Source organism: Oryctolagus cuniculus, chromosome 18, assembly GCF_051225735.1.
Source record: "Oryctolagus cuniculus isolate XC-2025 breed Fujian yellow rabbit chromosome 18, ASM5122573v1, whole genome shotgun sequence".
In the NCBI taxonomy this organism is placed as follows: Eukaryota; Metazoa; Chordata; class Mammalia; order Lagomorpha; family Leporidae; genus Oryctolagus; species Oryctolagus cuniculus.
Window position 1 is genome coordinate 22418959 of NC_142884.1, and position 27865 is coordinate 22446823.

At 50.0% G+C, this 27865-nt stretch overlaps 1 protein-coding gene across 5 annotated transcripts; it reads left to right on the plus strand.

Moving 5' to 3' along the window:
* Nucleotides 1-8102: 8102 nt before the first annotated feature.
* Nucleotides 8103-27702, plus strand: LOC149120847 (zinc finger protein 211-like). 5 transcript variants are annotated; one of them, XM_089319527.1, is made up of 7 exons: nucleotides 8103-8341; nucleotides 9010-9048; nucleotides 10728-10857; nucleotides 12140-12204; nucleotides 20814-20903; nucleotides 22754-22849; nucleotides 23611-24005. In XM_089319527.1, exons 1-6 carry the CDS (start codon nucleotides 8330-8332, stop codon nucleotides 22817-22819), a joined length of 402 nt encoding a protein of 133 aa, XP_089175653.1. In that variant the 5' UTR covers nucleotides 8103-8329; the 3' UTR covers nucleotides 22820-22849; nucleotides 23611-24005. The 5 variants fall into 5 exon arrangements, with proteins under 5 accessions (XP_089175653.1, XP_089175652.1, XP_089175650.1 ...); XM_089319526.1 differs by lacking the exon at nucleotides 23611-24005 and adding an exon at nucleotides 27576-27702 and having other exon boundaries at nucleotides 8104-8341; XM_089319524.1 differs by having other exon boundaries at nucleotides 8107-8341; nucleotides 20814-20940; nucleotides 23611-23721.
* Nucleotides 27703-27865: the final 163 nt, after the last annotated feature.

The following is a 27865-nucleotide window of genomic DNA, read 5'->3' on the forward strand; positions in this document are numbered from 1 at the left end:
GCTTTCCCCATTGGGAATTTCTGGCTCCTCCTTTTGGACTCCTCCACCCCCACCCCGCTGCCAGTTGGGGGCCCCACCCTAGATGGGAACTGTGAAAGACTGGGAGTGAGCAGTACCAAAAGAAGCGGCTCCACCAAGGACGCCTGCCCGGCAGATCCCTCAGCTCCTGTGCCCGGGGAGGTAGCTTCAGCCAGCAGTGCCCGTGAGCCACTGACTTCCCTGGAGGCACAGGGAATGTTCAGAGCAGGAGCCCTGGATCAACCCGGATCATGGCACAGTGGAGGCCAGCTCGCCGGGGACCAACCAGAGTAAGAGAAACTTGGAGAGGACAGGAGGAGGCTCTTGTGGGTCCTAGCACCCCTGAGGCCCAGGATGGCAGCTGCAGGACATGTGCTAAGATGGGGGAGAGGGGTACAGACAAAGCAGTGCAGGGTCCACTCGGCCCCAGCCTCTTTCTTCTGGGCAGCCTCCACGGAGGACAGCTGGTCACTCCCACCCCCTCTGCCACGCCAATGCTGATTCATTCGCCAGGGAGCAGTAGGCCCTCCAAGTCCTGGAGAAAGACAAACCACTTCCATGGCCATGGTTATCACCAGCTGGGCTGCAAGGTGTTTGAAGTGGGGCTGGAGAGCCCTAACCTGCCTGGACGCCGCATCCCTTCCTGCTAGGCGGCTCCTCTCCACTTTCTCCAAGTTCAGAACAACAGTGTGGAAGCCTTAGGAATCTTCCTCAGGCTACCCAGGTGGTCGTGGAGATGCCAGGATTTGAACCCAGTCTGTCTGATTCCAGCGTTCATGCATTAACCTCCTGACTGCGGTGCCTCCTCATCACATAGGCGCGTGTCCTTGGGGTAGTTCAACCACGCACACCTGTAATGAACACATGCATTGCCTGCCTGGGTGGACGCCTGCGGTACCCAGACGGCCACCCCGGGCTCTGATGTTCTCAGAAGATGCAGAACACAGATCAGCCATTCTCAGTTCGACACCCCAGGGCGTCTGTCTTCCCACTGAGCCTGCAGCAAACCACAGCTCTGTTTACAGCCCGTCTTCTCCCAGGTGCCAGGGCACATCAGGTGGACACAGGATCCACCCCGGTATCCAAGCCTGCTGTTCCAAGGCGAGATCTCTTGAGATAAATCCCTAACCCTGCTTTCCCTTCAGAAAAAGGAAATGCCCTCCAACACCTGCTTTGCTGACAGTTTTGAAAGGATGCTACATTTTGGCAATTCTCTCACATCTTCGAGACATTCTGATGCCTCTTTTCAGATGGTAAATAACACGGATTTTAATTATCAAGCCAACCTTGCATTACTGGCTCAAATTCTGTTTGGTAATGCTGTATCAGCCTTCTGTATTTGGTTACATTTGGTTTCATAAAATGTTAAAGATTTTCCCGTCTTTACCCACGAGTGATACTATTGTGTACATTTAGTTTGTTTCCATGTTAGAGTTATGCTCATTTCACAGAATGAATTAGGAAAAATTGCCACCTCCTCTACTTTTTGTGAGTTTGTGTATACTAGTAAAGTATCTCTTATATTCTTGATTGAGTTTACCAGGAAAATTACTAGGAGCAATAAATTTCTTCCCGGAAAAGTTTTTATAATCGTTTGTTGTCCTTTTAATATCTGCCAGGCCTGTAGCAATGCCTCCCTCTTTTCCTTGGCATTGGTAATTTGAGTTTTCTCATAATTTTTGAACGTGGTGGACATTCACCAATTTTATTCATCATGAAAAATCCATGTTTAGCTTTGCTTTCTCTTTTGTATATTTTCTATTTCTATGCTTATAATTGATATTTATGTCTATTTTGTATTAACTTATATTATCTGTTTGGGGGTGGAAATTAAATCATTTTTAGACTTTTCAATTTTTTAATGTAAACACCGCAGCACTGCTTTAACTACATTCCCCAAGTTTTCAACTATTATTTATTCAAAATGTATCTACTTTCCTTTATTCTCCTTGGACCTGCTGGTTATGTAAAAGTGTGTTTTGCTTTCTAAATATTTGAAGACTTTTTAGACATCTTGTTGATTTCTATTTTAATTCCACTGTGGTCAGTCAGAGAATGTACTATTAATGTGTTCCATCTTCCGACATGTCTTGGAATTTTTTTGACCTAGGATATGTGTATCATCATAAATATTCATGTTCACTTGAAAGCAAATGTGTGTCCAGCTGTTGGATAAAGTGTGATACAAATCAAGATAAATCTTTTGCACTTTTTGTTGTCTGTTGAAGCAGTAAGAGAAAAAGAAACATTAACATCTCCCATTTTGATTATTATTTGCCTGTTATCCTTTAGTTTGGTCAGTCTTTGCCCGTATATTTTGAAATTCTGTGATTAAGTACATAAACACCTAGGATATTTATATCTTCCCAATGAAAGGTCCTTAAGAAAAGCGTGTGAAGTAAGTGCTGCTGTCCAAAACACACTCTTCTGTGCATCAGTTATAAAGACGAGATGTGTGGCCAGCGCCGCAGCTCACTAGGCTAATCCTCCGCCTTGCGGCGCCGGCACACCAGGTTCTAGTCCCAGTCGGGGTGCCGGATTCTGTCCCGGTTGCCCCTCTTCCAGGCCAGCTCTCTGCTGTGGCCAGGGAGTGCAGTGGAGGAGGCCCAAGTCCTTGGGCCCTGCACCCCATGGGAGACCAGGAGAAGCACCTGGCTCCTGCCATCGGATCAGCGCGGTGCACCGGCCGCAGCGCGCCAGTCGTGGTGGCCATTGGAGGGTGAACCAATGGCAAAAGGAAGACCTTTCTCTCTGTCTCTCTCTCTCACTGTCCACTCTGCCTGTCAAAAAAAAAAAAAAAAAAAAAAAAAGACGAGATGTGCAGCAGTATCACTCTCATTAGCACTCATTGAGAGCAGTACAGAGGCGCAGTGGCAGCAGAGCAGGTGAATCGTTCATTCAACCACAAGGAGACTAGATAACGCAGGGAAGTGTGGGGTAAGGTGGGCGAACCTTACCCTCCCTCTGCAGAAGCTATAAGACGGCTACAGACTAAAGGTCGCTAACAACCACATTCAAACTACCTCTGAGGGATTTGTGCGCAATAGGAAAAAAAGGATCCAAAAAAGTTGGGGAATACAAATTGGAAATGTGAAGACATCGTATTCCTCTTGTGTTGGGGAGGAACACTCAGGACTCTGACACTGCTAACGCTCTTTGTGTGGCCTTCAAGCTGTAGTTATGTAGGCATCAACTTGAGAAAGATTCGTTAACGTCCATGTAGATATTGGGGAGGGCATTTTGAGTGGCAGTTAAGACGCTACTGGGAAGGCCTGCATCCCGTAGCAGAGTGCCTGGATTCCAGTCCTGACTGTGCCTCCGATTCCAGCTTCCCGCTAACACACACCCGGGGAGACCGCAGGCAACAGCTCCGGTAACTGAGACGCTGCCAGCCATGTGGGAGACCCAGGTTGAGGTATGGCTCCTGGCTTTGGCTTGGCCCAGCTCCTGCAGTGTGGATGTTTGGGGAGCGAACCTATGGATGGAAGATGTGTGTGTGTGTGGCTGTGAGTGTGGGTGTGCATGTGCGTGTGCATCTGCTTTTCACATACAATTATGTATTCCACAATTTCCTATATTTATGACACGTATCACAATGTTATTAGCTGGAATGTATGTCTGAAATATGTCTGTGCTAAAGTCCTGGCCCCGAGCCCTCAGAAGGCGACTGTGCTCAAAGCCTTTAAAAGAGCCGGTGCCGCGGCTCACTAGGCTAATCCTCCACCTTGCGGCACCGGCACCCCGGGTTCTAGTCCCAGTCAGGGCGATCAGTGCAGCTCCATCTGGAAAGTGAACTAGCAGATGGAAGACCTCTCTCTCTCTGCTTCTGCCTCTCTGTAGTTCTGCCTTTCAAATAACTAAATCTTTAAAAAAAGAAAACAGGAATATATAGGAGTATCTCAAAAATCGCAAGGGAAATACATATTATGAAAAAAACTGTGTGGATTTCAGAAGTTTTTGCATCAAAATAACTGAGTTTTTCAAGACACTTTCCATGAACTTTGTGACATACCCTTATTACAAGTGTGGGTTTTTTTGTTTGTTTGTTTTTGTTTTTTTTTTTTTTGTTTTGTTTTTTTTTTTTTTTGGACAGACAGAGTTAGTGAGACAGACAGAGAGAAAGGTCTTCCTGCCATTGGTTCACCCCCCAAGTGGCCGCTACGGCCGGCGTGCTGCACCGATCCGAAGCCAGGAGCCAGGTGCTTCTCCTGGTCTCCCATGTGGGTGCAGGGCCCAAGCACGTGGGCCATCCTCCACTGCACTCCCGGGCCACAGCAGAGAGCTGGACTGGAAGAGGGGCAACTGGGACAGAATCCGGGGCACATATGAGATTCCGGCGCTGCAGGCAGAGGATTAACCAAGTGAGCCACAGCGCCGGCCTTTTTCTTAAGATTTTATTTATAGATTTGAGAAGCAGAGTTACAGAGAGAGAGAGAGAGAGAGAGAGAGAGAGAGAGAGGTCTTCCATCTGCTGGTTCACTTCCCAAATGGCCACAACAGCACCAATCTGAAGCCAGGAGCCAGGAACTTCTTCCAGGTCTCCTACCTGGGTGCAGGGGCCCAAACACTTGAGCATAGCGGAGAACTGGATCAGAAGAGGAGCAGCCGGGACTCGAACCGGTGTGCATATGGGATGCCGGTGCCACAGGCAGAGGCTTAGCCCACTACGCCATAGCGCGGGCCCCAGGTCAGCTGACTTGCAAATAAAGACATTATCCTGGATTATCTGGGTAGGCCTGTCTAATCTCAGGGGCTCTAAAGGCAGAAAGCGGAAAGGGAAAGTCAGAGTCAAAGCATGAGACGGGCCCAACCCACTGGTGCTGACCCACAGATGGAGGGAGCCACCCAAGAAAGGAGAAAAGGAAGTGAATCCTGCAGAACACCAGTCATCTTGGAAGCGGGCCCAGGGCTCGACGAGCAGTCCCGGCCCCGGTCCTTGATGCTGGCCTTGCCAGACCGCGAGCAGAAGACCCATCGCTCCCTCCAACTTCTGAGGGCAACAGAGGCCGACAGAGAAGATATCTGAGCTGTCTGAAGCTGCTACATTTGCCGTAGTTATTTTTTATTTTTTTTAAGCAGGACTAGTAGAAGGCAGGGCCAGGCAGGCAGCAGAGGAAAGAACTGGAAAGCAGGAGTTGGAGCAAGTCCGGCGGCGCTCACCGCCCAGTGAAGCGGAGTAGCAGGGAAAAGGATGCCCGGTTTCCTGTGCGCCCATCGATGAACTACACACCCCAGGTGTCATCAAGTTAAGCTATGACTTCCACGTGACGTCACATCCTAGAAATGCTTCCAGTGTGCATGTGTCAGCTCCAACAGCCAGAGCTGCAAGAGCAGCTACACGAGGTTAAAAACCGCTCTGCATGGCCGGCACCGTGGCTCACTAGGCTAATCCTCCGCCTGCGGCGCTGGCACTCCGGGTTCTAGTCCCGGTCAGGGTGCTGGATTCTGTCCCGGTTGCCCCTCTTCCAGTCCATCTCTCTGCTGTAGCCTGGGAAGGCAGTAGAGGATGGCCCAAGTACTTGGGCCCTGCACCCCATGGGAGACCAGGAGGAAGCACCCGGCTCCTGGCTTCGGATCAGCACGAAGTGGCCATTAGGGGAGTGAACCAATGGAAGGAAGATCTTTCTCTCTGTCTCTGTCTATAACTCTACCTGGCAAATTAAAAATAAAAATAAAAAAAACCCACTCTGCAAACTTCACCTGTTACTTAACACTGGGACTTCTGCCCTGGGGAGGGCGTCCCAGCACAGGGAGCGTTCAGCGTGAAACCAAGATGGCCTCTGGGAGGCCAGGGCGGTTGGTCACCTTAGACATCTTCCTGCAACGGCACCAGGACAGCGTGTGTTGGCATCACCTCTCTCTTGTTGGGGCCCTTTTCCTCTTGGATTTGGGCCAGTTATTTGTTCTGCCTTAGCTCCCTGCAGGGTTGAATAGAAACACTCAGGAATTTCACACTAAACAAGCCTTGTGATGTTGCTATTCTAAGGAGAGGAAATGCGTTCCTTCCTGCTGGCTACATCTTGGGTGGAAGCCAGAATCTGCAGTCACCCTTTCTGAAAAGTAGATTTCCCCCACAGGGCCTGGTGCTGTGGCGTAGCAGGTAAAGCCAGCATCCCATATGGACACCAGTTTGAGTCCAGCTGCTCCACTTCTGATCCAGCTCTCTGCTATGGCCTGGGAAAGCAGCAGAAGATGGCCCAAGTCCTTGGGCCCCTGCACACACATGGGAGACCCGGAAGAAGCTCCTGGCTCCTGGTTTCAGATCGGCACAGCTCCAGCTGTTGTGGCCAATTGGGGAGTGAACCAGCGGATGGAAGACTTCTCTGTCTCTCCCTCTCTGTCTGAAACTCTACCTCTCAAATAAATAAATGAATCTTAAAAAAAAGAAAAGAAAAAGGAAGAAGAAATATCAGTAAAGAATACTTATAAGAAAATATGAGGATACTTAAAAAAGTTTGGAACATGTAGTTAAAAGGTAAGTTATTTTGGTGCAAGAAACTTTGAAAGCGATGCATATGAGGGATATTCAAAAGGTTCATGGAAAATGTGTATCACAAAAAAAAACTATGCATGAATTTCAAAATTTTATTGCAATAAACTTATATAAATCCATTTTCCCCAAGCGGTTGAAGTAACGTCATATAAAATCCATTGTTATTGTATTCCTGATGTGTAAATCCCAGTTTTTCCTTTAATTAATTTTAAAGACAAATGCAGAAACAATAATTATAAATCTAGCTCAATAGGCATAAAATCCATAAAGATTTCATTTGTGACCAAAAACATAAAGAAGATTCAAGTTATTTGGAAGCAGAAGTTTGTATATCAATAAACTTGGTATTTAAATTAGATTCCTATCATTTTTAAGATGTTCATCATAATCCTTAGGGTAGCCACTAACAAGATAATGTGTTACAGAAAAGAAACTGGGAAGGAATCAAATGATTCCCTCTGGGGAAAAAAAAAAATAAAGGAAGTAGTAATAGAGGAACTGAGAAACAAAATTCGTATGACATTAGAGAACAAGTAACAAAATGGCGCCACTGTCCTTCCTTATCAATAACTTTAAATGAAAAGGGATTAAATTTTCCAATAAAATGGTAGAGACCGGCAGAATGGATTAAAGAACATGATCTAATTGTATGCTACTTATAAGGAAAGACATAAAAAGATTGGAAGAAAGGACAGGAAAAATACCTTCCTTGTCAATAGTGACCAGGGCGCCTGGTGGCTAGACTAATATCAGACAAAATAAGACTTTAACATTTTTTTTTATTTGGAAGCAGAGAGAGAGCACTTCGGTCTGCTGGTTCACTCCCCAAATGCCCAGGAAAGCTGGGACTGGGCCTGACCAAAGCCAGGAGCCAGGCACTCAGTCCACGTCCCCCCATCGGTGGCACGGACCCAGTTCTGCGAGCCGTGGTCACCGCTTCCCAGGGCATGCCTAGCAGGAAGCTGCGGTCGGGCCGGCGCCAGGTGCCTGGGCAGCTGTGACCCCGCAGCCCCCGCTCCGCCCCAGGACAGCACAGTGCCAGTCGCTCTCAGCTGAGGTGGGGATCGCACTTCCAGAAGGAACTGAATACATCTCAAGAGACAGGGTAAGAAGCACAGTATGGATACAACGTTGCTCTCTGGGTTGGACACAACAACCGACTTCCGTGTTTCCTGTGGGAATCCGAGGCAGAGCACCACCCAGGCCGCCCAACACCCCTCTTCCCCCGCCTGGAGGCTTTGCGGCTCGACATTCTGAGATTTACCAAACCAAGCTCTGTAGGCTCCACCCATTCGAAGAGCAGTAAGCCAGTGTTTTATTCCCAGCCGCGAAGGGACGCGCGCTGGCTCCGACACCATAAAAACCACCGTTCCCTTTGGAGTTGTAGCCTTGGAGGACAGGAAACCCTACGTCAGCTGCTCAGAGCACCGACAGCCTGAACCACTGCCTCTCCACTCTGGTAACTGAATCCTGACTCCGTCCATCCATCTCTCCGAGCCTGGGGACACACTGTCCACCATGTTTGACTGGGTGTGGAACTGCGAGCGCTGCGGCGCCCTTACCCAGAATGCTCTGCGCCGCGTCGGCAGTGCTCATCCAATGAAAGCGCAGGAGACGGGCGATTAGCGTTCGGAGCGAAAGAGAGGGGGCAGGACTTCCGGCGAGGCCGTCGTGCTGGCCGTTTGCGGGCTGGTTCTAGAGCGCAAAGCCAGGTCAGAGGCAACAGGAAGTGGACGGATCAAGAGGCGCCATCGTCAGTCCTTTGCAGAGGTGGATTTGAGGCTCTGAGGCTCATGGCGACCCAGCGTTGGGGCTGGGATGGAGGTGGAGGTGCTGTGGGTTGCGGTTCGCGGCTCAGATCACGGTGCCTTCGCCGACGGACCCTGCAGAAATCGGTGTTGCGACCTCTGGGCCCCCACCCTGGCCCCTCACACACACAACACAATCTTGTTTTCAAATCCTAAAGCCCTAAGTTATGGGAGTTCAGGGCCCTGCAGGCTAGGCCCTAGTGTCTAGCACGGGAGTGGGGGTGCGTGTAGATTTTGCCCCCATTTCTGAAAGCCAGTGTAATGAGGCACGGAAGGGCATTACAACCGGAAAGATTAGCGTGTGCAAAGGCTGGAGGAGCCCCCACTCTGGGAGCATTCCTGAAAGCCTGGGTCCACGTGTGTCCTCATGGGTCAGGGTGTGAAGAGAAATGACGCCTGGAATGGCAGAACAAGGCCGTGTACGTCCTGATGGTGTGGGGTTGTGAACAAAGGAGGGACACGGGCTGAGGGACACGGGCTGCAAGAGGAGAGAGCAGATCAACACCCCGGGGCCACTGAGTCCTTGTCAGAGTCACAAAGCAAATAAGAGGCAGCACTGGGGGCTGGAGTGCAGAGGTCATGCAGTCACTCCAAGGTCACCTGCTTCCAGGTCTGGCCACGGGTACAGGAGACGGCGGAGCCCGTGGAACCTGTCTCTTCCTGCTTCTCATAGCCTTTCTCTTCCTGCAGGTTCCTATGGCCACGGAAGTGCATACGCCCCCTACGCAGGTGAGTAGACTCTCACTGGTCACAACCCCTGCCCACACACCTTGGGATTCAGCCACTGTCCAAGTCCTTGGGCCAGGGGCCTCTTTTTCTTAACTGTTTTATTTTTAAAATGTATCAGTGCAATACTTGTACATTTTTGTGGGGTACAGTGAATATTTCAACACATCTACATAGCGTGCATAGTCACCCCATCGTGCTGTGAACACTAAGATCTGTTACTTCCGTCTGAGTTTTGGTACCTGTTACCCAACCTCCCTCAGCCTCCCCATGCTCCCCAATCTCTGGTAATCACTGTTCTAAATTCAAATTGACTGTTCTTTCAACTTCTACGTATAAGAGACAATGTACAGTAGTTGTCTTTCTGTGTCTGGCCTGTTTCATAATGCTCTCCATTCTATCTATTTCCTGGCAGACATCAGGATTTCACTCTCTGACGTGGCTGAATGCCATTCCGTTTCCTTTGTACACTCATCTGTTGATAAGCAGCTGGGTTGCTGTCATATCTTGGCTGTTGTGGGTGGGACTTTGGTGAACATGGGAGCACAAGTGTCTCTTTCATGGGCTGATTCCATTTCCCAGAAGTGGGTCACATCCAGTATGATCTAGTGTGTTCTTCATTGTGGCCAGATGGTGAAGTGAGGTGGAGCGGGGGGAGTCATGGTTAGAGTGACCTCAGGTCACGGTGGTGGCACTGTTAGCGTGTCAAGAAGGGAGGATGGGGCCTCTGAGGATGGGCCCTCTCTCTGGGGCATCTGGCTGGGGAGCGTGGGCATTATAAACACTACTGGGCGGGGGGGACTGACCGTAATGGGCCCGAGCAGGGAATGGGTGGCCTGGTGGGTAGCCACGGCTGCTGAGGGCAGTGCAGGGGCGCAGGAGTGTTAGAGGAAAGACTAAACTGAAGCTGCTTCTTACAGCTCTGTGGACTCTCCAGGACTTTTAGGTGACCCGGAAGAGTTTCACCCAGGCTGGTGGATTTGCCCAAGGGCCAGTGTAGTTATCTGGTAGAGCCACTGGGAAGGCAAGGGCAAGATGTGAAGTCTGCATATCATTCTGATGGCTGAGATCAACACAAGAAACAGAACCAGGCAGTAAGGTGTTCATAGCAGGAGTTAGGGCTGCCCCTGGCAGTGTAAGCCACTGGAAATCTGCAGTAGCCCTCTGGGATCTACCAAGCACTCTCCTGATGCCACGTGGTGACAAGCACTTGGGGAAGAGGCCAGGGAAGGCCTGTAGTGTGGGCAGGAAAGTAGAGTAGCAATGGGTAGAGTAGCAATGGGAGGTACAGTCTAAAGAACGATACGCACATGGAGAGGGAGTATGAACAGATGTCCCAGTGCCCTGCCACAGATGAAGGCGAAGTCCAATTTGGTTATACTTGGAAGGCTTCGTCTCGGGAGACTTTCTGGTAATTTCCTGGTAGGGTTAAGAGTAGGGCCCTGCCCGGCAGACCCAGAACTTAAATCATGTCCATCCACTGACTTGCTCATTGTTGCTGAGGGCCAGATACGCTGACCAGTGGGGCCGTGGGAGGGAGCAGTCACAGCTGGCACCAGGGTCTGATATCTCCCCTGAGTTGTAAGCTCGGGAGGAGTGTGGGCAAGCGGTGGATTACGGAGAGATGGCTTGGTGGGCCTCTCGAGACAAGCGGTTGGTGACGTCACCTGTCCCGATTGCAGCCGGAGTATATGACCTTTGAGGATGTGGCCGTGTACTTCTCGTGGGACGAATGGGACCTCCTTGATGAAGGTCAGAAACTCCTGTACTGCGACGTGATGCTGGAGAACCTCGCGCTCATGACCTCTCTGGGTAAGGCCCTCACGTCTGCCCCAGTGCCTTGGGTGAGGCGTTGCCTTTGCTCTCTTCCCCAGACACAGCTGCAGCCTCACATGGGGACCCTAGGGACTGCCCCAATTTTCTTTTTCTTTATTTTGAGCAGGGTGATAGATGTAGGCTCACTGTTTTCTAGGACAGAGCTATTGTACTGTCCTACCATTTCCCCAAGCACCCCCAGTAGCTGCTGCCCCAAAACCTTTCAGTGTAGGGGGTCAGGAGTCTTGCAGTTGGATTTTTGGATGCCACGTTTCTCTCCCTGGCCAGGTGACCCCTCCATCCCAGGTTCCACTCCCTTCCTCGAGCTGGCGTAAACACGTCTGCTTGAGTCAAGAATGGCCATCAGCAACATGGTCACTCTTTGTGTCCTTCAATGAGACTCCCTTTGTAATATTTGTTTTAAGATTTTTTTTTATTTATTTGAAAGAGTTAAAGAGAGGCAGAGAGAGAGAGAGATCTTCCATCCACTGGTTCACTCCCCAGATGGCCGCAATGGCCAGAGCTGGGCCGATCTGAAGCCAGGAGCTTCTTCCAGGTCTCCCACAAGGGTACAGGGGCCCAAGGACCTGGGCCATCTTCCACTGCATTCCCAGGCCATAGCAGGGAGCTAGATGGGAAGTGGAGCAGCCGGGACTCGAACCGGTGCCCAGATGGGATGCCGGCACTGCAGATGGCTGCTTTACTCACTATGCCACAGTGCCGGTCCCCCCTTTTCCCACTCTTGACACTTTGTCAGTTTGTCATTTTTGTGATTTTTGGCCTGGGGCTAATCTTGAGCTCCCTTGGTCCCACATCTCCTCCATATCTGCCCACTGCTCCCTCTCACAGTTTCCCCCCGCACGGGCTCACACATACTGTGCTATGAGATGCACACATATCCGTAAGGTATCTTTGAACGTGAGCTCCTGTGTTTGGAAGTTGGGTTTCCTCGGGCCTGCAGTCTTCTACACAGCCACCCACGTGTCAACACAAGTTCTGCAGACCTCTGACAGGGGGTCAGCATAGACCCTGCGGCTCCTCTTCATGCTGCGCTCTGTCCTCTGTGCTCTGCCCGCTGAGGCTTGTCCCGAGCTGTGACTCTTGGAAGACCATCACCGAAGGGCAGCTGCTTCCTCAACCTCACCCAGGCCTCCTCCTCCTGAAAACAGTCCCGCGAGCTCACACAGACCTGTTCACTGGTGCACAGACGGACACTGGGAGGCCACTGCACCCTCTCGTTCAAGTCCACACGCACCTCACTGCATTTCTTTGCTTTCAGGTTACTGGTGTGGAGCGGAAGACGAGGGAGCGCCGGAGCAGAGCGTTTCTGTGGAAGTGTCACAGGTCAGGATTCCCAGAGCAGCTCCCTCTCCCCAGAAAGCCCAGCCCCACGAGATGTTTGTCTTGGTCTTGAAGGACATGTTGTGCTTCGCTGAGGACAAGGGGACAGAGTCCAGGCAGAAAGCACACACTTGGGACATGGTGGAGATTCCTTCAGTATAAACCCTCACCAGCTGGGTTCCAGTACAGGCAGATGGTTCAGGAGGGCTGCGGATAGGGCCTTGTTTATGAAGGGCTGCAGATCCCGTGTGCACAAAGTCCTTTACTTCTGGGGAGATGGGCAACTATTTCCTGGTCTGTTCAGGCCTCCTCCACACCAGGTCACATAGAGCAGGAAAGGCCACACAGCGCCACCTAGTGTGGGAAAGCCAGTCACAGTGAAAAAAAATCGTTAGAAGTACAATAAACGCAGGAAGCCTAGAGCTGTTAACGCTATCGCGCTATAGCGTACTTATTCGGGGAGAGTCGGCACTGGAGAAGAGTGTGGGAGTGCTCAAGTCTGTGAAATGCCTCGACTATAAACCTTCCCGGCGTCAGAGAGTCTACCCTGGAGAAAGAACGTAGGAATTCGATGAATGGGAAAAACCTTCAAGTGCAAAGACTTGTTCTTTGCCAGTGAATTTATACTGGAGAGAGGCCTTGTTCATGTACTCAGTGTGGACTTGTTTTAGCCAGAATGCCAGCCTCACTAAACAACAGAGAATTCACATTAGAGACGGGTCTTGGGAATGCAGGGAATTGTGGAAAGTTCTTGAAACAAGTCCATGTGCATTCAACACTGGAGTTCACAATGGGACAAGATCTTGAAAGAGCAGCAAATGTGGGAAATCCTTTAGCCAAGGCGTCAGCCTCTTTAATATCAAAGTTCACACGAGAATAAGGCCTTATGAGTGTGACAGATGTCGGGCATCCTTTTGCCAAAGCTTTGGCCTCTACACTGGAGTGTCTGGGGTGGAAAAAGGTATGTGAGTGTAAGGAACGTGGAGAATTTTCAAACACCTGCCTTGTTCAGCATTGAAGAGCCGACACTAGAGAAAGGCTTCGTGATGTGCAGAAAAATATAGGGAAGCTTTCATTTCCAGATCCACTTCGGTTCATTTTTTAAAAAGATTGATTTCTTGGGATTGGCATTGTGGCACAGCAGGTTAAGCCACCGCCTGCAATGCCAGCATCCCAAATGGGCACTGGTTCTAGTCCTGCCTGCTCCACTTTTGATCCAGCTCCCTGCTAATAGCCTGGGAAAGCAGCAGAAGATGGCCCAGGTACTAGGCCGCTGCCACCCACGTGGGAAACCTGGGGGAAGCTGCTGGTTCCTGGCTTCTACCTGGCATTCAGGGAGTGGACGAGCAGATGGAAGATCCATCTCTCTCTGTCTCGCCCTCTCTCTGTAACTCTGCCTTCCAAATAAAATAAATCGATCTTTACAAATAAACCTGTGAAAGCTTATCTTCAGCTGATAGGAGAGAGCCTTCAGCCGGAGGCTGCCCTCGCTCAGAGGAGAAAGTCCATGGTGGAGAGAGGCAGCAGAGCCGGAGCCAACACAAAACAGGCTTCAGCCAGGTGGGCTTTGTGAGGGCGGTGACTTACGAACATCTTCGCCCAGGCTGACCCATAACCTCACTGAGCACAGACGGTCAGGGGGTCGCCATAGACACACAGGGACCGTGCAGGCCCCTGGTCCAGCATGAGGACACTAGAGGAAGCCCCCTGAGGCCCACTTCTGCCTGAAACGGAAGCCTGCCCACGCGGATGTCCACAGGGACGAGACGCCTCCTAAGTTGCAGTTCAGTGGAAAGCTTTCAGGAGCTGGCATGCGACCTCTGCCCTTCCCAGGCGCCTGGCCAGATGCAGCCGACTACGAGTGTCCACTGCAGAGGCCGGGTCTCAGTCCTGCCAGCTGGCGGGTCCCCTCAGTAATGACTTTCAAGCTGCCAGCATATTACTGGAAGTGGGATTGAGAAAGATTCGCAGAATGCCTCATTATAGTCTGTGTCTACCAAACTCATAAGAGAGCCACACATAAACCCAATAACAGATAGTAACAAAATAATGAGGAAGCAACAAGTTTTGAGTTTTAATACTTTGGGTTTTCTAATGTCTTTATTAAGCTATAGTGGACTTAAAATGAATGTATTTGAAGTGCACAATTTGATGTTTTGACACATGCTCACACTCCTGAAGCAAAAAAAATTTCCTCTTCTTCTTTTTAATCATCCTAATTACCATAAAATCACTGAGGCAAAAACATATTCTGCCTTTTTCAGTAGATATTTTCAAATGTCTGGAAAAGACAATGTTATGAAGCCCTAGGATTTGGGCCCAGCCCTCCATTATTTTTTCTTAAAGATTTATTTATTTATTTGAGTCAGTTACACAGAGAGAGAAGGAGAGGCCTTCCATCTACTGATTCACTCCCCAATTGGCCGCAGTGGCCAGAGCTGCGCCAATCCGAAGCCACGGAGCCAGGAGCTTCTTCCGAGTCTCCCACGTGGGTGCAGAGGCCCAAGGTCTCCCACATGGGTAGCAGGCACCCAGGCACTTGGGCCATCTTCTGCTTTTTCCCAGGCCAGGATAAGAAGTGGAGCAGCCAGGACATGAACCAGCACCGGCCTCACCTGCTATGCCATAATGCCGGCCCCAAGATTCCTTTATTGTAAAAGGCAGAGGGAAAGGACTGGGGGTGGAAATGGGGAAGGGAGACAGACAGACAGACAGAGGTCCTCCATCTGTTGCTTCACTCCCCAAATGACCACAACAGGTAGGACTGGGCCAGGCCAAAGCCAAGAGCCAGGAATCCCATCCAGGTCTCCCAAGTAGGTGGCAGGAGCCCAAGTACATGGGCCATCTGATGCTGCCGTCCCAAGTACACGAGCAGGGAGCTGGATCAGAAGTGGAGCAGTCAGGACTCGAACTGTCACTCTGGTAAGAGATGCTGGCTTCACAAGTGGCAGCCTAACCAGCTGTGCCACAATACAAGCCCCTGTTTTCTTGAAGTTTCTGGGTGGTTTGTCCAGTAGAATTCCATGTGGGAGATCAGAACGGAGTTCCCAGCTCCTGGCTGCATTTGGGGAGAGAACCAGCAGATGGAAGATTACCCCCTGCCATCCTCTCTCCTCCAAGATAAATTAAAATTCATCAAAAATCAAAAACATTTTCTCCTACGAGACGAGGGAGGTGGTCATGTGTATGGTGGGTGCCCAGTGCCCCAGGAAGTGTCGGCCGTGGTGGGAGCTCCGCCCCTCTGCCCACGTCCACAGAATTATGTTTGGGGCGGATAAAGTCAATTTAAGAGCAACTAATATCGGAGACTCTTCCTATCCATGATTCCTGAGGTGATGAAGGAGCATGAAGTTTACACACATACACAGACCACAGAGAGCCAGGTTCAAATCCTGCCTCTCCTCATTAGACTGTAAGTGCTTGGGACAACCAGCTAAGGTCACCGACTGGGATACAGAGAAGACAGTGATGTTTATCTCACAGCTCTGGGAAGATGGGCAAATGTCCCAAAAACATGGAGTCAAAACAACTAATTCAGATGTTCGAGACTCTATTGTAAAAAGTAGACAACATGTGAGAACAGGTGGGTTAAGTGGAGAGATGGGCTGAGAGAGGATGAAAATTAAATGCTAGAAATTGAAACAGTTGCAACAGATCAGTGCCTTGATGGGCTCATCAGCAGACTAAACTTGGCAGGGGAAAGACTCAGTGAGCTTGGAGGTAGGTCAATAGAAGCTCCCCAAATGGAAACTTTAAGGGAATAAAGAATGAAAACTATGGATGAGAATATCCAAGAACTGTGGGACAATTATAAAAGGCACATAATAATACTAGGAGTCCTTTCTCTCTGACCTTCCCTTTCTGTCTGTAACTCTACCTTTCAAATAAGTTAAAAAAAAAAAAAAAAAGGCGGGGGTGGTGGTGAGCGATGCTGTGGCATAGTGGGCTAAGCCTCCGCCTGTAGCCCCGGCATCCCATATGGATGCCAGTTCCCCATATGGACACCGGTTCTAGTCCCTGCTGCTCCTCTTCCATCCAGCTCTCTGCTATGGCCTGGGGAAGCAGTGGAAGATGGCCCAAGTACTTGGGCCCCTGCACTCAGAGGAGAGACCTGGCGACAGAAGCTCCTGGCTCCTGGCTTCGATCTGCTCAGCTCCAGCCATTGTGGCCATTTGGGGAGTGAGCCAGAAGATGGAAGACCTCTCTCTCTGTCTCTCCCTCTCTCTGTCTGCAACTCTACCTGTCAAATACATTTTAAAAAAATATTAGGATAAGAAACAGAATGGAGCAGAAGAAATATTTAAAGTAAAAATGAATAAGAATTTTCTTTTTTTCTTTAAGATTTTTTTATTTATTTATTTGAGAGGTAGAGTTTCAGACAGTGAGAGGGAGAGACAGAGAGAGAGTTCTTCCATCCACTGGTTCACTCCCCAGATGGCCGCAACGGCCCGAGCTGTGCCAATCCAAAGCCAGGAGCCAGGATCTTCTTCCCAGTCTCCCACGTGGGAGCAGGGGCCCAAGGACTTGGACCATCTTCTACTGCTTTCCCAGGCCATAGCAGGGAGCTGGATTGGAAGTGGAGTGCCCGGAGTTGAACTGGTGCCCATATGGGATGCCGGCACTGCAGGCAGTGGCTGTACCCGCTACGCCACAGTGCTGGCCCCCAAGAATTTTCCAAAGTTAATTGCAGCCACCAACCACCTATCCAAGAAGTACGTAGAACACCAACAAGATAAATACCAGAAACTCTGAACCCAGACATATAATATTCAATCTGCAGGAAATTAGGAAAAAGAAAACATCTCGAAAGAAACCAGAGAAAGCAGGCAGTACTTTATAAAGGAACAGGTTGAAGCTTATATTGGACTTCTCTCCAGAAACCAAACATGAAAAGAGTGAAATGTTCAGTATTGAAAGAAAAAAAAAAAACCTTCAACTTAGAATTCTGTGTCCAGTAAAAGTATTCTTTAAAGTGAAAGAGAAATAAGGACTTTCTTTTTTTAAAAAAAAATTATTTATTTGAAAGGCAGAATTACAGAGAGAGGTCGAAATAGAGAGAGAGATGGTCCATTTGCTGGTTCACTCCCCAAATGACTGCAACGGCTGGAGCTGAGCCGATCCAGAGCCAGGAGCCAGGAGCTTCTTCCAGGTCTCCCACACGGGTGCAGGGGCCCAAGGACTTGGGCCATCTTCCACTGCTTGCCCAGGTGCATTAGCAGAGAGCTGGGTCGGAAGCAGAGCAGACGGGACTCTAACCGCACCCAATGGGATGCCCGCACTGCAGGCCAGGGCTTTAACCCGCTGAACCATAGCACCAGCCCTGGTAAGGACTTTCTTAGACAACCAAATCTTGCAAGAAATGTTTAAAAGAAGTTCTCCTGAGAATAGGAAAATTATTTAAATCAGAAATTCAGGAAGGAAGAGTGCTAGAGAAGAATGAGGAAAGATAAAATATAATTTTACCTTCCTTTTTCTTAATTGGAAATGAGGCTATAAGACTAATTACAAAATGAACCACGAATATGCCCTGTACTGCAGTTAATAAAGATGTGCAGGTTAACAGTTCTGACACTTCTGTACATGTATACTGGGATTGGACTAGTAAGTAAACGGATGGTGCATGGTGGGGACCAGGATTTCCCTGTAGGAAGAAGAGTTTATAGTTAAGCAAGGGGAGTACTCCAGAATGAGCCTGTGGGAATGGATTAGTAAGAATTCATGTTTAATTTTAGATAGACACAGATGTTTTATATATAGATATATAGAGGTAGATAGATAGATAGTCAGACAGACAGACTGACTGACTTTAAAAAGTGTTCAGGGCTGTTGCTGTGGCACAGTGGGGTAAAGCCCCAGCCTGCAGCACCGGTATCCCATATGGGCGCCACTTCAAGTCCTGGCTGCTCCACTTCCAAACCAGCTCTCTGCTGCGGCCTGGGAAAGCAGTAGAAGATGGCTCAAGTCCTTGGGCCCCTGCACCCACATGGGAGATGCAAGAGGAAGTTCCTGGTTTCTGGCTTCTGGCTTTGGCCTGGCCTGGCCCCGGCCATTGTGGCCATTTGGGGAGTGAACCAGCAGATAGAAGATTCATTCATTCTCTCTCTCTTTCTCTCTCTCTCCTGCCTCTCCTGCCTTTCAAATAAATGAAATAAGTCTTTTTTTTTTTTTGACAGGCAGAGTTAGTGAGAGAGAGAGACAGAGAGAAAGGTCTTCCTTCCGTTGGTTCACCCCCCAAATGGCTGCTACGGCCAGTGCGCTGTGCCAATCCAAAGCCAGGAACCAGGTGCTTCTCCTGGTCTCCCATGGGGTGCAGGGCCCAAGCACTTGGGCCATCCTCCACTGCCTTCCCAGGAGGCGGCAGAGAGCTGGACTGGAAGAGGAACAACTGGGACAGAACTGGTGCCCCAACCGGGACTAGAACCTGGTATACCAGCACCACAGGTGGAGGATTAGCCTAGTGAGCCATGGCATCGGCCAAAATAAGTCTTTTTTTAAAAAATCAGTTTATTTTGTTGTAAACAAAACTGAAATCTGTGCATAAAAGGGGTAGTCAAAGACTTCTTGAAAAAATCAGTACTTGGGGCCAGCGTTGTGGCACAGTGGCGCAGCAGGTTAACACTCTGGCCTGAAGCGCCAGCATCCCATATAGGCGCTGGTTCTAGTCCTCGCTGCTCCACTTCCAATCCAGCTCTCTCCTATGGTCTGGGAAAGCAGTAGATGATGGCCCAAGTCCTTGGTCCCCTCACCCACGTGGGAGACCAGGAAGAAGCTCCTGGCTCCTAGCTTCTGATCAGCCCAGATCCGGCTGTTGCAGCCACCGGGGGAGTGAACCAGCAGATGGAAGACCTCTCTCTCTCTGCCTCTCCTCTCTCTGTGTAATAATATGTATTGGGAGGAAGAAGAGGGAGAGAGAGGCCGGCGCCGTGGCTCATTAGGCTAATCCTCCACCTGCGGCGCTGGCAAGCGGGGTTCTAGTCCCGGTCGGGGCGCCGATTCTGTCCCAGTTGCCCCTCTTCCAGGCCAGCTCTCTGCTGTGGCCCAGGAAGGCAGTGGAGGATGGCCCAAGTGGATAAACCCGGCGAACACTACTTCTGTCATGCTGATGCTGTGTCCCCTTAGAGTGCCATGATGGCACTCTACCTCTCTGATCTTCCTCCCTGAAAATCCACAGCTCCCTTAGAAAACACAAAATCAATGAACAAGCTCCAGTAGAGGGGTGTCCTGCGATGCAGTAGGCTGCTCTGACCAGTGCTCTCCAAGCTGTGCAGGTCACCAAAAGCAAGCAGAGCCTACGCCTCCTCACCTCTCCCTCCCCTCCACCCCTTCCCTGGGAGCTGTTGTTTTACATCTCCCTATCTCGCTATCAACTCTTGTTGTTTTTAGGATTCCACACATGTAAGTGGTGTCTGGCCTAGCTCACTGAGTGTAGTGTTCTCGGGGGCCACACTGTCATATGGCAGGACCTCCCCTTTGATAAGATTGAATAATACTCCATTTCATGCACGGGACTTCCAAAGCTCAGGGAAAATGGAATTAAAATCTAAGTTTATATTGGTGCAAAAAATTATAAGAGTGTGTTTATTTATTTATTTGAAAGGCAGAGTTACAGGGAGTGAGACAGATCGATCTTCCATCTACTGGTTCACTGCCCAAATGGCCACAACCACCAGGGCTGGACCAGGCCTAAGCCAAGAGCCCAGAACTCCTGTGTGGGTGGCAGGGGCCCAAGTATTTTTGTCTTTCTTTGTCATCCTCCCTCTCTTACTCTCCCTTTCAAATAAATAAATCTTCAAATAATGATAATAATGATGCATCAATGTTGGTTCCTTAATGTTAACAAGTGCATCATACTAAGATGTTAATAATAGGTTCAGTTGTATGTGTGAGAGGGTATTCATATGGAAAACCTGTATTATCTACGGAACTTTTTCTGCAAATCTGAAACTGCTGTAGAAAGTAACGTCTAGTTATAAAAAGAGAAACTTACAAATTCTGAGAGAGAGAGAGAGAGCGCCCTTACATAAGCCAACTACTCCAGTGTTTGCTTTTGGAACATTCTCTCTTTCTCACAATACCTAGTGAACTGGGAATTATTATTTTTATCAGTGAGGAAGTTGAGGCTGGAAGAAATGAAGTAACTCCCCCAAGACCGTGTACCTGGCAAGTCTTGCTTGCCGGAGGCCAGACTGAAATCTGGGAGTTTGGATCCAGAGCTGGGACTTATGGACAATCAACCACAGCGTGAGAACCTGTCAATGGGTGCCAACACCCAGAGCAACCCAGTGAGGTGCAGCCCTGCTGCTGTCACTTCCCCACTCCGACACGCCGGAGCACCTACTGGGTGCGCCTTGCAGTCACCACGGTCTTGTCCTTACCTGCATCATTCTCCCATAGCTTCCTCCACTGAAGGTTTTTCACTTTGGCTCAGGTGCACTAGGCCCAAGGGAAGCACCCGCCTCCACAAATAAGCTCAGCCCGGAGCTCGGCTCATGAACGTGCTCAGTGATCCAGGCCTTGGGTCTCTTTGCACCTTTACCAGTGTCCAGAGAGCAGGCTATGGTCTCATCCAACAGTCCCAAAGCCAACGTAGCTTTCTCTATTTGACTTTCCAGGTGTTGATGACCTTCAAATTGTTGGCCATGACCTTCACCTGGGAGGAATGGAGGCAGCTGGACCAGGACCAGAAGCACTTGTATCAGGAGGTGATGATGGAGACTTGCAGGCACCTGGTGTCGCTGGGTAGGGCTCACCTCTCTCTGCCTCCATTTCTCTCTCGCTTGGGCCTGGAGAAGGCCTTTTGGAGCCCAGTTGTCCTCCTACCCATAATTCCTGCTGTGTCTTCATCTTACCACCTCTTTGCTGACCTCCCTGTGTCCGGCCAGGCACTGTGAGGACTGGAAATCAAGAATTAAACCAAGCCTGCACTCCAATGCCTGGCACACTGGCCTCAGTCTCAGCTCCTTGTTCTGAATCTTGAGGGAAACTGGCCGAGCGTTGTTGGTTTAGGCCCCCGCACAGTCCAGTTAGCCAGGGCCTGTAAGTGATGGATCATTCTCCAGAAGGCCCGTGAGTCAGGCTGGCCAGCTGGCAACTCTCCAAACCACACATCTTCATTAAAAGGCTGCGCTGTACCCCGTGCTTCCTAAGGCCTGGCCACGCTCCTTTGCAGCTCCAGATGACTTTAGGGGGCGCACTGCCCCGAGAAAGCTGTTCTTTTTCCTTCTCTCCTGCCTTGTGGCTGTTGCCAGGACAAAGTCTTGGTGGGTGATGAGACGTTGAGTCCCCCCTCACCTTTGCTGCAGAACCCACTCCTAGCACAGGCCAGGCCAGGCACGCAGGCGTGTGGAGCCGAAAACACTATCTTGATGCCACTGTTGTATTTTGGGGGTGTCCTGTTTGTGAAAGCGTTTTCCTACTTACAAGCAGTACAAGATTATTTATGAATAAATCAAGTAAAGAGTGCGTGAGCCTAAAGAAAAGCAGTGTGTAGTACCGGCCATAGCGAGCGTCCCCTCCGCACTGGCCACGTGGCAGGCCCTGTCCCAGGGCCCACGCTTCCTGCTCCACGAACTGAAGTCTCACGATTTCCCTCGGGAACTGTAGATTTTCCCCAAGCTACTGGCTCTGAATTCAGCTCTTGGCCTCCTAGGAACCCGGTTCCCAAAGACAACATATTTTGGCATGAAGAACTTTAATGCACTCGTTTCTTTGAGATGCATCTTACATCCAGTAAAGTGTGCAGTTCTAAGCATCTAGCTCCGTGTACCTTCTTCCCGCGTACCCACCACCTGCATCGAACCCTGGAGCATTCTGGGTCCCAGCAGGCTCCCTCTGCCGTTGCCTACTCAGTTTCCCAGAAGACACTGCTCTGCTGGCTCCCCTGCCCATGGTTTGGATTGGCCTCTTCCTGAACGTTACATGAACGGGTGCACACACTGTGCACTGCCTCGTGTCTGGGGTCTCCAGGACTAACTTCTGTCCTGACAGTGGTGATGCAGCCATTCCCTGCTTTATACAGCTTCCCTGTATTTCACTCTACACCCCCTCACCTCACAGCTCCACAGAGCAGAGCATCCAACATTTTCCAAAGAAAAGGGAAAACAAGTCAGTATAGACCTCTCTCATGCCTGGAGCTTTGTTAGAGCCACTCATGTCCAGGGTTCAGCCCCGGGGACTTCGTTCCATTTGGTCCAAGCCAGGCATCCGCAGCTGATTCTGGGACCAACAGGCTGAGATTCACTGACGTGGGTCATTTAGAGAAATGTCGCCCTCCTGGGACCCCTTGGCTGTGCACACGGAGAAAGAGGTCGCCCCTGAACCATGATGGATTCTGCAGGATGGAAAGCAAGACAAATGGGTGTTCCAAAGACAGTCATCGCTGGCCTGAAGATGGGGCCTTTGCTCTTGATTTCTAGCTTATCGGTCAGCATTGTCTTTGCATGGGTGGGAGTAGCATCATTCCAAGATCTTGCTCTTGTCTGGGACACTGTACTGAACATAGATTCCTTTTTGCCTTTACCCAAATGTTTACTGTCTGTTTCCCCATCATCAGGGTATCGTGCTCCCAAACCAGAACAGATGCACACGCCGGAGAATGAGCAGGATCTCTGTGTGGTGAAGAGAGGCCCCTCCTGAAGTTCCTGCCCAGGTGGGTGGCTGAATGCCGGCAGGGGAAGGAGTCCCGCACCCTGCAGACCAGTCGGGACCTCTTGTCTGGGAAGAGGGAAGCTTCTTGTTGTGACCTCCTGAGGGCTTGAGAGGCTGTGCAGCCCGCTGACCTACTGTTTTATCCCCGTTAGACTCCCCCCTCCCCGCCACTGCTGGGGGAGTTTATTCTATTAGGTGAAAGTAAGGCCCTAGGCTCCATGCCTTGGGCTTAAACCTTGGCTTTGCCCATCTAGCCTTGCGAGCCTGAAGGTGTTGCCTCATCTCACCAGTGTAGAACTTGGCTAACAATGTTGGTTGCTGTAACGGAGAAATTCTGTGATCTCAGCAGCTCAGCAGAGGGAAAACTTTCGTTTGTTTTTCGTTTCCTCTTTCATTGCAAGATACATATAGGCGAACCAGAAGCTCCGTACCACACAGTTATTCGGGGAACAGCGTTCCTTCTGTTGTCAGCCTCTGGCTTCATTCAAGGATTCCCTGGCATCATCTAGTCCGGTAGAGGGAAGATGAGCGAGGAAGGAAAAATTCATGCCTCCTTGCACTCCGGTGTTACCATTGCCCCTCCATTGACAAAACTGGGCATCGGCCGCGCCTGGATCCTCAGAGCCAGGAAATGGTCTAGCTGTGTGCCCAAAGGGAAAAGCAAATGGCTCTGGCAAGACCTGCCCCGTCTTCTACACTCAGCCCACATTTAGAAAGTGAGAGTGATGGTTTTCAAGCTCACTGTGTTGTTTGGGGACGTAGGAACGGCGGAGGATAGTGCCTGCGGCAGAGTCAGCTTGTGTTCTGTTGTGCACACAGGAACGTTCATCACAATGATTCATGCGGTAATGCACCTTCATTTTCCCCTCTAATTTCTTTTAATTTTTAATTTTATTTTTAATTGACAGATAATAATCATATGTACTTGTGGGGCACAAATGCGATGTGTTGATACATACATACATCGTGAAATGATTGAATCAAACTCATTAACAAATGCATCACCTGGAAATATTCAAAATATGCTCTTTTAGCAATTTTGAAATATATAATGTATGAATATTTATTGTAGTCACATTCTCCACAACAGATCACTAACGCTAACTCCTCTTGTCAGACTGAAATTTTCTACCCTTGATCAACATCTCCCCTCTCCCATCCTTTTGCCACCCCTACTGTCCCTGGTAACCACCATTCTACTGCCTGATTTTGAGAGTTTGAATTGTTTAGATTCCACATGTGAGTGGAATTTTGTCTTCCTGTGCCTGCATTATTGAGTTAGCATAGTGTCCTCCAGGTTCATCCCTGTTGTCACAACAGGATATCCTTCATTTCCCAAGGCTTAGTATTATTCCATTGTGACTATATACCACACCATGCATCGGTTGATGGACACTTGGGTTACTTCCATATCTTAGCTATAGGCCTGCAATGAACATGGGAGTGAAAATATAGCTTCACATACTTATTTCAATTCTTTGGATATATACCCAGAAGCAGGGTTGCTGGGTTACATGGTGAATTCCATGTGTAGGTGTACAGGAAGTATCCATACTGTTTTCCATGATGACTGTATTGATTTACATTGCTCCCAGTAGAGGACATTTCCTTCTGGGCTGCCATGATAAAGAACCTTTCTTCCCCGCCCATCGCTCCAGCTGTGCTCTGCTACCCTACCCTGCCTTCTTCATTCATTTTTCTGTCCATATAAACAGGCATGCATAGTTGCTCTTGTCAGACACCCAGAAGCAATCGTTCGTCCATGCCCTCCTGCACTTGCTGTCCTGTAAAACTTCAAGGAGTCTCTTGGCCTTGTGGGTCCCACCTCTGGTCTGCCGAGGGCACCTGGAAGCCATCCCTGTGCAGGCCTCCCTCCCTGCCGACCCCAGGCTGCATGGCCAGTGCGTTTCTGGCCAACCCCTCCGCAGCCCCTTGGAGTCTGCTCCCTGTGCTCCCCGACTCCTCAGTCTCGTGCCTCCATGTGACTGTCTCAAAGGCACTTCCGACTCCTCCTGCCATTTGCTAAGCTGTTGTGAGTGACACTGCCTGGTGTTGAGGAAGCTGAGACACAGGAAACGGTCTCAGACAGCAACTGAACATCGCAAGCCAAGCCACACCATGAACCCAGCCATCCCGGAGCCCTGTCCATCCTCATCTCCCAGATCCATCAGCTCTGCCACTCACACCCTAGTCTGCGCTGCCGTCAACTCCTACCTCCATCACGCTAGCAGGCTCCCAGCTGATCTCTGCACGTAAACGTCTCTGTGGCTCTGGTCAGCTCTGCCTCCTGCGTCAACTCCCCTAGACACCAAGACCTTTCTCAAAACCTGCGCCGTACCCACAGCTGAGGGGCAGATGTGCAGGAAGAAGAGGACTGATTGCTAAGAGCTTGGACCCTGGGTGTAGATTGGGGTTCTAGCACTTTCTGAGCCATGCCTGTCACCAGGCCTTGGGCGTGTCACTTCTTCCTGGGCCTCAGCTCTCCCCTCTGTGGAAATAGGACAGCCACAGTTAAGGGAGCAGACACCACGAAGAGGCTTCACCCCTGCAGGATGTAGACGTGAGGCCAGGTTCAAAGGTGGGACACAGTATCCTGCAGAAAAGAATATCTTGTGCCAAGATCCTGAGGCCAGCCAGAGCTGGGCCACTGCGGCTAGAGAGGGAGAGTGGCTGGGGGTGAACGAGAGGACATGGAGATTGACGCGCAGGTTTCTGAGGGTCACCAAAACAAATTTGTGTTTTATCCTAACTGCTCTGTGAGGCTGTGTGAAGGTCTTGGCAGGCCAACAACATGCCCTGTTTTAGGAGGCAGAGTCAACAGACTATGTCGATAGCTGGGTAATGGCGCGAACGGCTTTTCCCAGGCAGTCTAAGACAGCCCATTGTAGCCATGATTCTTCAGGACACGCCCTGTCTTTTTTTTTCTTTTAATTTTTTTTTTTTTTAGACAGAGTGGACAGTGAGAGAAAGAGAGACAGAGAGAAAGGTCCTCCCCCACCGTTGGTTCACCCTCCAATGGCCGCTGCGGCCGGCACACCGTGCTGATCCAAAGCCAGGAGCCAGGTGCTTCCTCCTGGTCTCCCATGTGGGTGCAGGGCCCAAGCACTTGGGCCATTCTCCACTGCCTTCCCGGGCCACAGCAGAGAGCTGGCCTGGAAGAGGAGCAACCGGGACTAGAACCCTGGGTGCTGGCACCGCAGGTGGAGGATTAGCCCATTGAGCCGTGGCGCCGGCCATGCCCTGTCTTCATGTTGCCGTTTCTGTGTCAGCACGCAGAAACATGATGAGGCCTGAGTGATGCCAGAGGCCACCATTTCTGAAGCAAAGAAAAGTCAGAGTTCGTCCCTCGCGCCATGACAGTCACCTGAGCAGTTCCATTTTGCCATGGTCTAGTTCTCTGACAAGAAGGGAGCTTGTCCCTGCCCAGATTAGATCGTACCAGAAAAGAGACCTTGAGGGATGATAGGGACCAGCATTGTGGTGCAGCCCATGAAGCCACCACCCACAACGCCAGCATCCCACACAGTCACCAGTTCACGTCCCGGCTGCCCCACTGCCTATCCAGCTCCCTGCTAATGGTCTGGGGAAAGCAGTGGAGGATGCCCCAAGCGTTTGGGTCCCTGCCACACAGGTGAGAGGCCTCGATGAAGCTCCTGGACCCTGGCTTCAGCACTGGCCATTGCAGCCATCTGGGGAGTGAACCAGTGAATGAACACTTCTCCTTCTGTCTCTCCCTGTCTCTGTGAATAAATAAATGTTTGAAAAAACAGAAGTGAAACTTTAGGGAGCTCCATTCCCAGCTACTTGCCAACCATTGCTGAAGGCAGCCTGGAAACCTCTGGGCCTTGGCTCCTGCTCTGTAAGCCAAGCCAACACAGCTCAGTGGGCCGCCGTGCCCGCTAAAGGCCGCAGGGTCTGTGCGCGTGCTTGCTGCGGGAAGTGCTTAGCAAATGGCAGCTGTCACTCACTGTCCTCACTCACAGCTTCCCCGGCTGTGCTGTCTTTTCCACTCCACCATTTCCCGCACAGAAGATGCTGCTGGCCTGGGGGTCCGTCAGATACAGCCGCACTGTGGCCTCCTGGCGATGCGTCAGCTGCTTGTAGGCCTCAAGGACCTTGACCACCACCCCAGTGGCCTTCGACATGACATCTTGGTACCCACTGGCCAAACCCAGCACACTCTGCCCACCTCCTGGTTCCTTTATCGCTCTGGGAATAGAGGGTGGCTGAGGAAGCCATGGAATTAATTGTGCTTTGAATGGAAATCAAATCCCCTGATGGAAATGGAAGGCCTCATAAAAGAGCCGTAGGGCCAGTAAAACCCACCGCGTGCTGACGGGAGCAATCCTCTCCTGCTCACGAATAGCAGCAGTGCCTGCTGTAGAGCTTTGAAGCACAGCCTTTCATCTGGTGGATCTCTGCTTCACTGTTCTTGGTGGATTATTTCCAGTGCAAATTGTCTCTCTTCTAGTTTGAAAGTGTATATTCCAACTCTACTTAGTATTACCTAAGCTAAAAATCACAAGCACTAATTTAACATGCTAGAGCCAAGGTTTAAATATTTTATCTTCTTCTTGGGTGATATTAAGAGACTCAAAACCTTAAGCTGTTCTTCTTCTACACGTGTGTGTTGCTCAGGCCATATGTGGTAATTCCACCCTCCCACCGCCCCAAGGCAGCATCAGCCATGCTTTATGGAGACCACGAGTGTTCTCTTTAATCCACAGGTGCACCTCCCTCGGAGCTCCACAGCCGTCCTCACAGGTCGCACCTGCGGTCACTTGCGCTCATCCTCCTGTAAGAACTTGATTTTATTCAGGTTAATTTTCCATTAAACTTCTCATGTAGTTTTTATGTCATGTTCTTTCTTCAAAATCACTTTTGCCATGTATAGAAATTTGGATTAAAGGTTATTTCTTTAGCAGTTTGAAAGAATCCTTTTGTTTTTTAAAAGATTTATTTATTTATTTGAAAAGTAGAGTTATAGAAGCAGAGAGAGAAAGGTCTTCTATCTGCT

Excerpts from the sequence above, each read along its gene's own strand:
- LOC149120847 (XM_089319524.1), top strand. Across the intron at positions 10,858-12,139 it reads CGCGCTCATGACCTCTCTGG|GTTACTGGTGTGGAGCGGAA; the intron begins GTAAGGCCCTCA and ends CTTTGCTTTCAG. Across the intron at positions 12,205-20,813 it reads TTTCTGTGGAAGTGTCACAG|GTGTTGATGACCTTCAAATT; the intron begins GTCAGGATTCCC and ends TTGACTTTCCAG.